General features: G+C 27.3%; 1 protein-coding gene across 1 annotated transcript in view; it reads right to left on the bottom strand.

Moving 5' to 3' along the window:
- Positions 1-1,211: 1,211 nt before the first annotated feature.
- LOC142329569 (glutamine synthetase 2 cytoplasmic-like) overlaps positions 1,212-10,921 on the bottom strand; it is a 149,547-nt gene continuing 139,837 nt past the window's right edge. Inside the window, exons 5-8 of the mRNA XM_075374255.1 lie at positions 8,181-8,309; positions 5,568-5,767; positions 3,374-3,513; positions 1,212-1,505 (exon numbers count right to left, since the gene is read on the bottom strand). Of these exons, the coding sequence (XP_075230370.1) occupies positions 1,357-1,505; positions 3,374-3,513; positions 5,568-5,767; positions 8,181-8,309 (618 nt within the window). The 3' untranslated portion in view covers positions 1,212-1,356. The remainder of the gene's footprint in view (positions 1,506-3,373; positions 3,514-5,567; positions 5,768-8,180; positions 8,310-10,921) is intronic.

Genomic DNA, 10,921 nt, shown 5'->3' with positions numbered 1-10,921 from the left:
ATCTGCTCCCGCAACCTTTTTCTTTATGTTCTCGCGTAGCGACTCAGCATCGATGCCTGCGCCTTAACGCACATCTGTATTTCGTCACTGCTGCCTCTCCTTATAGACAGGTTGTCTTTTATCTCCATATCGGGATCTCCTGCTTAACTGACGTCAGGAGGTCGGCGAAGGACTTTCCGCAAAACTTGATAATCACAGCCTTAGCGGTATCTTGCATGGCGGGCTTTCTGCATGTAGAAATCATTCATGCTTGTACGTTATCTTTGGTTTGGTTATGCTGATATCATATGAAGTTCAGTACACTCATGCAATTGTTAGTTACCTAATCTAACCTTAACCTTGACCTAAATTTAACTAAACTCAACCGAATTTCACTTAAACCAAGTTATTTGTTCAGTAAATAATGTATTTTACACTTGTAGGGTGTTGAATTAAAAAATTTTTGGTGAGGGTACTGCATAATTTACGAGAGACATAACTCTGATGAAAGGCAGTTTCCTATGAAAAATCTCAATTGTAATGAATAACTTAGGTCCTAAATAAGGTATAAATCAAATTTTATCAAAATTGGAGGCGAATCCCTAATTGTAAAAAATTTCCTTTTCTATTTACTAAAATCTGTTTTGTAAATTTGCAACATAAAGTTATTTAGGTTGGCAGATGAATGAAATAAAAGCAAATGTGGTTTTTTATATTATACAATGTATTTATGTAATTTTTTTTTACAATTTATAGTTAATTAAATAATATATGCAATCAACATTGTTAAAATATAATATAACTTTGAACATTATGAGACATAGTGTTAATTATAGAAAAATAAGTCTCTTAAAATATTATAAAAACTGTAATATATTTTATATTATCATAAAATATATAATATTAAAATTGATAAAAATGTTTATTTAATACTTATATATGTTAATATATTATTTTATCATTTTATATATTACTTTATATTATACAAATTTTAAAATTAAAATCAATTTAAAAGAATTTTATTTTTACTGATAATACTTTATAGTTTTTAGATATGTCTAAATATTTTAATAGTAATTACTCATAAAACAAAAACTTAACATTCTTAATGTTTAAAAATACTATATACATTTTAGCCATCATTTACAGCAGTATATTTCTTTTTTTTATTAATTTTAACTAATTATACCCTCCCTTAAATTGAATACGTATTATATATATATATATATATATATATATATATATATATATATATATATATATTCAAAGAATATTTTGATTATAAATGCTGGACTAACACTTTACATTATTTATTTATATTTGTATGTATAAAATAGCTTATAGTATAACGAAGGCACAGCTTGTCTTTTAAGGCATTTATTCATCGAGGCATACTGTACGAACAATAGCTTCAGTAACGCTGTATGGATCACAGTTAGATGATGGTCTTCTGTCTTCAAGATAACCTTTTTTGTCCTCTGCTACACCACGTGGAATACGAATACTTGCACCTCTGTTTGCGACACCTAAAAACAAATAATTTTTTTTTACTTATTTATTAATTAATTTTTTTTAAATTTATTTAATACTCATTGTAGTTTTTTTATGAGTTGTGAAAACCTTTGGAGTTGTATCAAATTTATGCAATAAGTAATATGATATAAATAAGAAATGATTACAGCCTAGGTATCAATGCTTTGTTTTGAGTAATAGATTATGAAAATTTGAGTACACTTAAGATAACAACTTATCATTACAAATATGTTATGTTGTTTTTATAAGATATGTACCAATAAAAATATACCTTCTCTCTCAGTGGTTGCATGTTGAAATGTTTTTAAAACAGGTCCTGCATTGGATGTTATATTGTTTACTTGTATTTTTTTACAATGAAAGCTATACTTATGCCACCTGCTTGTAGTAGTACCTGGGAAAAGCAACTAGTATCAGTTGTAATTGCTTTGTTTCTAGCGGATTTTTTGTAATTTTGAGCGTGTTATCTTTGTACTAGAAAATATATGTTTCTGTTTAATTTTAGAAAAGTTTGATACAATAAAAGAAACAAACATATTTCAATACAAAATAACTATGTTAACAGACCAAATATTTTTTCATTGGCATAACCACAAAAAAATAGTTAAATTAAAAACAAAAAATAATTTAATAAATTTTATTTAAAAAAATAATCTTTGAACAGAATTTTGTGATAATTTTTTGAACTAAGAGAACAGTAAAATGGAGCCACATGTGGGCCTACATTGGATTAAAGAAAAAGAAAAGGACTTTTTTCCTCAAAACATTAAAAATTAATTGTAATATAATGATCATAACTTCTAGGAGGGTGTATAAATTTAAGATAGTGAATACTCAAAGGAGTAACTATAGCTTTAACATTCGTGGGTTCAGTGTTAAAGCAGAAACCTATGTCACTATTGGATGTGCTTAATTTAATTATTGGAAAGTTTTAAGTTTTGTGTCTATAAATTAGTATGCTTAAAAATATAAAACAACAGTTTTCAATTCGCTTCAGTAAACATAGACTAGAATAGTTGTATTTTTGGTTGATACTCTTCACCAGAATTTAGTATTTTTTTTTAATAATAGAAAGTTCTTTCTTTTGATTGCCCAGTTCTATATCTTCAGTCCTCGCTGTTTTCATGAATACTTTGTCTTATATATATTAAGTAATTACATTCTCTAACTTTTCTAAAACTTCTGTTCAGATTTATGTAAATAAATATTGAATTGAATAATTTTTGCTCTGAAATACTAAATTAGTACTTAAAATCAACAGCTGGTAGAGTGTTGGCTGCTAGCTCATAAAAATGTGAAATCAAATTTATTATAAATTGGAATGCAAGTTATTGCATGGTTAATAACTTATATGTACAATTTTGTAAATGTACCTGATTACAAAATAATTGTCTAGTTATATGTACAAGTTCTCAACGATAAATGAGAAATTTATCATTACCATGAAAAGATAAATTTTTTTTCCTTTAAAGGTAATTATATGTTAAATTTCCATTATCAAGGCTGACAAGTCAATTTTTGTTATTTAAATATTTACGTCATAAATATCTAAATTGGTTTAAATGTATTTATTTAAATTTTAAACTTAATAACTCTTACACTGATAAAATAAAATGCTGTTATTAATGATAAACTTAGTTATTTCATTTGTCTTAGAGCTTTTTGTATGAAAAAATAGTGCTTAACTGTAGCAGAAATAACAATATATATTTTATTTTCAAATGTTTTAAAGTACTCATAGGAAAATCACACTATTTTATAATTTGATTTAACTTTTTTTTTGCATTAATAGATTAAAATATTACTTTAGAATTTATACGTTAAATTTCAATACGGTTGAGCAATTCATTAATTAACTTACCAGCTGAGAAGTCGTGAATGGAAGAAGTTTCATGTCTTCCAGTGAGTCTTCTTTCATTGTCCTTCCCTCCTTTTGGATCATAGGCCTTAATGTGACGAAGGTGTTGTTTTGACAATTTATCTATTGCCTTTTCAATTTCACTGTAATGAAGTGAAGGAAAAAAGTTGTTATTGGTCATCAGACATTATTGTCGGTAAAGAGGAAAATAATATTAGAGGTGATGTAAATAGAGGTAAAAGTACAATAATAATATTTTGTGTAAGGCTTTTTATTATATAGGGGTGTTCCAGGACATATTCTCTGAACTTCAGGTACTGATTCAGGAGACCAAAGTAAGTTAAAAAGTTCATATTGACATAAGTCCTATTTTGATTTGTTTTCCTTCTGGATGCCATTTTGTGATTTTCAACAAAAAAATTATTTCTCAGAACGGGTAAACCTACTTTAATTAAATTTGGCAATACTAGTGCCTTATTCTACAAAATAAAAGATTTTGAAAATAATACCTTTAAAAATTTCAAAATGGCAGCCATCTTAATTTTTTAATCTATAATATCTTTGTAATTATTTGTCTGATAAAATTTTACTCCTTACAGAATTTATTAAGTATTTTATTTTGATAAAGTGACACCTTGATTGAAACCCAACCCCCAAAGAATACTGGTATCCATGTTGTAGTATTCAAATCTGTATAAAAGTAACTGCCTTTACTGGGATTTGCACATTGGAACTCTCGACTTCGAAATTAACAGATTTTTTATGATAAGTTCACCACTACACCAACCTGGTGGGTTAAATGAAGACAATTAACCTGGCTGTATGCTTGCACACTAATACAAGCTGAAAATGTTTTGCCCGTTTTTATTTCCTCTACTGATTGTAATAAAATTTATTAATAATAAATAATAATATTAAATTAATAAAAATTATTATATATATATATTTATATACTAGCAATTTCCTGTCATGACTTTACCTGTGAAATACATAATCAGAATTATAAATATAAATTACCATCACAATGTTGCTAAATCTCATAGGTTGATTCAATAGTGGTAGCGTAGTACAGCATAAATATAAAAAGCAATTTATTTCTTACCCCGTAAAATATAAAAATTCAAAATACGCAGAAATTGTTTTAAGATATTAATCTAAAGAGTATTGCTTACAAGCCCAAAATGAGTGAATATCTTGTTTAGTTGGAAATGGGAAAAATTTGCAATCATCGTTTAAATTTTTTTATCTTTTTCATTCTTTTCAAGGTTGTATTTCAAAAAATCTAGAAATTGGTTCTTAGATATTCAGTGAGGATTACATACACCAAAAATCAAGTTATCCTCATTTGTTACTGAGAAATTAAAAAAAATAGTAAAATAATTCAGAAAATAGTAAACATTCATGTTACCCCATTTTAATCTTTTAAACTCGGAATTTAAAAAAAAAAATCCTTTCATAGTGTGCGTTCTACAACACCATAAGAAGAATGTGCATACAAATTTTCATCAGTTTATCTTCAGTGGTTTTTGTTGGGTGTTGATTATCAGTTAGTCAGGATATGTTGTTTTATATATATATGTATATGATATATACATTCATCACCATTTATATGGTATATGCAACATGGAAATATTGTGATGTATCTTTGTGTTGTATTTGCATTTTCAAATTGTTGTAGTACATCTCAAGAAAATTTTATGAAAAATAAAAGACAATTACAAGTTTAAGAGTATAATACACTTAAACATTTAAAAGTAAATGTTAAATTAAGGATAATGTTTTGTAGAAAAATCAATCCACTCTACGTTATTGTAACACAGTCTTCTCTTTGTTTGATCTAGAGTATTTGTCTGTTTTTCTCTCTTAAGAGGCATTTTTGAGATTAAAAGGAAGTTAACATTATTAAGAGAGGAAGAATGTTTTATTTTAATGAAAATCAACTTCAGTGGAGTAGTATTTTACATTATTATGACATCATTATGCCATTTTCTACTGTTATTTTCTGTCTTAATTAAGAACTGACATACTTTTTTAATTTTAACTAGTATATATTTCCATACTGCAAAATCTATACTATAATTTCTTTGAGAAGTGGATGTAGTGAAAGGTGTCATTGTTTGTTTATGGCTATTTGAGTTTTGTAAATGATTATAATTGATCTTACTAAAAACATACTGCATAATATTCTAGTTCTTACATAATTCCATTATCTTCACGCATAGCCTTGGTAGAGAAATTACAATGGGCTCCTGCACCATTCCAGTCTCCTTGCATTGGTTTGGGATCTAACGTAACACAAATACCAAATTCTTCAGCTACTCTATGTAATAAATATCTAGCTACCCATAGTTCATCTCCAACAGAAATTCCTTCACAGGGTCCAACCTGGAATTCCCACTGAAATAGCACAGAAAAACAAATTAATTATTTTTAATATCCTAAAAACATAAAATAATGATTAGTTGTTAAAGATGAAATTTACATGATTTGGTACTAATCAGGAGTGATTTACTACTATATGCGTGACAAAAAGAACAAAAATTTGTCTGGAAGGATCAACGGAGATCATGGAAAAATCTTGATACGAGTAGCATTAATATTGAATATTATTGGAATTAATGGTGTTTTACCTCATAATATTAATTGAATTTATTTATTTACACTTTCTTTAGTAACTATAGATCTACGTTCCATTGCGGCTATCTTACCTTCTTTTTATAAGAAACTAATTTGTTAGCAATATAAAAAGTATGCTTGACCAGAATTCAAATCATCAACATTATTTACCTTATTGATGAAAAGCAGAGATGCACAAAAGGTATTAATTATTAACTTTAATGAAAAGTAATACTTATATCATATTGGATGATTTATAATAAAAATGTAGCAGTTACAGTGTATTATGTGTATACAAATTGGATTAACTAAGGAATTATTTAAGTTGATTATATGTCTACCTTAAATGATAGTTGTGAGTTATCTTTTAATTGACTTCAAAAAGGAATTGTCAATTAGATGAATATGTAATTTTTTCTTTTTTTTGTTCAAATCATACTCTTTATATAATAGACAAATTTTGCTGATGCGTTTTTGTTGATGCGTCTTACTGGTAGTCATCGCTTAAGTTTTTTTGTGGATTATCTAAGTAGATGAAACAAAAAATTACTTTATATTCATAAATGATGAGATATTTTTCTACTTAGGACTGGATTTATGTACCAGATGTACGTTGCCTGTTATTTTGATTTTACAAGTATTTTTAAAAATATTTATGGAAAATTTAGGGTGAAAAAATAAATCCTCCCAGGATTTTGCATTAATTTTTACTCAGAAGAGATCTCTGTATGTTGTTTTTCAATATTTCTTTTGTTATTTTTATCAAAAAAAAAAAGAAAAGAAAAAACTTGTTTCTCAACTTTGTGTCCCATGAAAATGGTTTATGTTTATATAGGTAGCATTATTTATTAGCCTATTAATATTCTAAATAAGAATAAAACATACCAAAAAAAAACAATCATGGTTTTAATGATAACAATCTTTTTATTTAAAAGAAAAACAAAATCATTTTTCACTTTTTAAAATCTGCACTTTGAGAAGTTGGTACCAAATTATTGGTTAGTAAGTTGTTTATATTTGCTTTTAATTTGGTGATGAATTCTAAAAGTGGACATTAAAGAAAAATTGGCAATTTTTAATAGATTGAAATAATAGAACAAGATAAAATTTTGTTGGTATTGTGGGCGTTATAATACATTAAAGGAATGGCTAATTCTGAGTAAAGAAAAAAGATTATGATTTTTAAACCATAAATTATAAAAAATGACTATTTAAATGTATTTTTATGAGATACTTTTCATTATTTAACAGCTGTTTAGTTTCTTACTAAAAATGTGATCTAATTTTACTTATTTTATGAGACTATGAATGTGTATGCATTATCTGTTTTAAACAGCATACCCATATATTTCATGGGCTGTGTCATGAACTTGAATCACTACAGTTAATGATTGTATAAAAATAATACTGGTTGATTGTATGCCCCACATATATATCATCTGATATGAATAAAGGAAGAATAACATAATCAATGGATGCATTTAAATATTATAACCTAATGTTTAAAGGTGACTCGCTTGACATGAATTACAAATTGTTCATAAAAATGGTAGTCATTCCCTAAAATAACAATCATCCCTTGCCAGGCTTACTAGGGAATCTGATCAATGAAATAGTTTCCCATTCCTTTCTTACAGTCCTACAGAATATACTATTATTCTCGTTACTACTAAATAAATCTACTATTGCCACCTATATCTCACCTGTTTTACATTCATCACAGCTATAATTGACTGAACAAGTGTGAAGTTAATAATAATTAATGTTTGCCTTTCTGTGGGGAAAACCCATTATACTTGCTGTTTCACTCAAAATAAAATATCTTCTTCATGATTGAACAAAATCTAAAGTTTATAAATGCAAGAGCTTTAGATAACATCTAATATTGCACAAGTATCCTCAAGAACATCATGTATTATGTAGAAGGATATTTTGGAAAGTGATGAGTGTTTTCCTGTTGTCTTCTTTACAAACTATAAAACTTTTGCAGTAATCTATATGTACTGAACCCCAGCTGAGTTAAAGGACTTTCATTCCTGTAAATAAAATCTGTTTTATGAAGGGACTGGTAGTTTAGTGAACATTATTACTACCAGAGAAAGCTTCTTATTGTACTTCAGGTAGTTCATGGGGCATAATAAAGATTATTTAAATAAAGGAAAATATTAAAGTAAATAATTATACAATATCATACCTGTGCAGGCATAACTTCTGCATTTGTACCAGATATGTTAATACCGGCATAAAGACATGCTCTATAATGTGCATCTACTATATCTCTAGCATATACTTTATTTGCACCTACTCCACAATAATACGGTCCCTGAAAAAAAAAAAATTATTTTAAAATAGGATTATTGAATAATAACATGCAAACTAGTCATTTGTCGAGTAAATATTTACTGTAGTATATAATAAAAACACATAACATTCATGTGAATATTGTTTACAGAAGGAGTTTTGTACATGTAGCATCATTTAATATGTATTTTTATACATGAGTATATAAAAATATTTACCTTTTCTATACTGTTGTGTTTGTATACTGTTGTGTTCAAAGAAAAACTTATTTTTTGAGTTATTTTACGAAATAGATAAATAAAAATTTATATAACCATATTTTATACTTGTATGTATTTATCTTATCAAATGAATGTAAGCAAAAACAAATAACAACTGGCTAGCTTTGTTGTATGTCCGAATAATAAAGCCAACCTATTCTTTTCTGTCATTTGACTGTATCAAATTAATTTTTTTTTTATTCAGAATTGTAGATTCTTATTAAGTGAGTGAGATCAAAGGAAATATTTTTCTGTACTAACAAATAAATATTTTCTATTGTATGATTTATTTTTATAATTGTAATAATTGTGTGGTTATTAAATGTTATAACCATCATGTTTGTAGGCAACTTGACGCAAGTCCCAAGTCATCCCTGAAAATGATATTTTCATGAATATCAAGTCCCTTTACCACATTTAACAGGATAATGGGAAGTGAAGTAATTTTCCATTCTTTTCTTCATTGGACCAAACAAACAGTTGCATTGCATATTAATATGCAAAGCACCTCTAAAATGTAATTTATATCCAGCCCTCTGAAGAAACACCTTTTGTTTGTTCACAATTGGGATTGGCTGTATATTGGATATCATTACTCTCAAAGAAAGTAAACCTGATCTTGCCTCTTCTGTTTTACATGAATTATATATGCACATAACCATAATAAATCCTGAGACAGATAGAAACAAATTTTAATGAATCCCTTTCTGTTGTGAAACAAGTCATTGCAGTACATCTACTCGACAGGAGAAAATTATAGTTATGACCTATCTATAGGAGAGCTCTAATTTCAGGTTATTAATTTTAATGATCTTCACTCTACTGAATATGATGTTATTTTACTGATAATTTTTGGAAGTTATGTTTACAATCAAAAGCTAACTTATCATGCAAATTGTCAGTAATTAGCATGTACATTTATTAGAATGATTAATTTTCTAAATACATGGGAAAATAAATTATAAGCTGTAATTTACACAATGAGTTTTGCAGGTGGAAAAATGCAGTTATTAAAATTTAAATATATAATTACAATATTGTAAAAACTGGATAAACAGTGAATTATTATGAGAAGAAAAATACAGATCTGAGATCATTTTATGAAATACACAGTTTTTAATATTTTGATTTTCTTGTGTGTAAAACTATTGTTTACATACGAGAATTAATATAATGGACTAATTACTATACTACTAATATTGTAATAGTTTCAATTAATGGTATTTAATATTCTATATCCATTATACATTTGAAAATTCAGTGATGTAATATAATTTGTTACATTTTAACTCCTAGCGTATAAGTATACTGCACTATCAGCAGCTATAAATGCTACATTGCAATAACATTATCTAATTGTGTTTATTCTCAAATGTCAAAATAATTAACTTATAAAAAACATAAATTATGTTTATTTTGGTCGTGATGGATTTTCATCAAGTAATGGCTTCAATCGTTGATTAATATAGTTTATGAATCTGGAGTACTTGTCAATAAAAATTTATAAATCTTGATAGACATTTTTAAATCAATATTTTTAACATATCTCTATGTCTTCAAATTTTCCTTTTTTTGGTGCATTACATTCATACACTTAAATATGTTTTATAAAAAGTGTATATGTGTACATATATGTCTTTAATACATATATAAACTTGGAATTTTTTGTCTAAATTAATATTTTTATTACAGCTGATTTCAGTTTTAATACATACATATATATATGTAACAAGACCAGTGTAACGGATTCCTACAACTTAGAAGAAAGTAGTAGAAAATATAATAACGGGAGGAATCCAAAAATGGGCTAAAAGAAACCCTTTTAGTAAAGATAACAGGTCCTTTTAACTATTGTCTTTCGTAACACTGCCCACTGAGACACACCTAAACAAATGTTGCTCCGTGAGAAGAGTTACCGAACCAAGGTTAGGAATGCATGGGAACGAAGGGGCTTGGTCAATCATTATCATGCTTCGAGTTGGGTCTGGTCCAGCAGGTAAAGAGGCTAGCAGTATAAATATTCTGAGGAAAATCAGTAAAAAGTCAGTTCCGCGAGGAGAGTCTGCGATGTGAGTTCTGTGAATAAGTCCATGAGACATCAGTCAGCAAGAATATTCTGCGAGGAGGTCAGTGACGGAGTGAATTTGAAAGTAAACTATGTCGACACAACTAAGGTAACGTCACAAGTAATGGTTCAGTGAGTTACTGTAAGACTCTTAAGTGAAAGGGATAATGTACTAAATTTTGTTCATAAACTGTTAGGGTAGTTTTATTTGTGAACAGCAAAGGTATTTGTAGTGAAAATACTTTATACTTGCCTTATTTATTGTATTATTGTTGTTAATACAAGACTAGTGGTTAAAAGTGTTAAGAT

This window comes from Lycorma delicatula, chromosome 8 (genome assembly GCF_047948215.1).
Source record: "Lycorma delicatula isolate Av1 chromosome 8, ASM4794821v1, whole genome shotgun sequence".
Classification (NCBI taxonomy): Eukaryota; Metazoa; Arthropoda; class Insecta; order Hemiptera; family Fulgoridae; genus Lycorma; species Lycorma delicatula.
The sequence above is the reverse complement of the archived record's forward strand: the minus strand, read 5'-3'. Positions and strand labels throughout refer to the sequence as shown.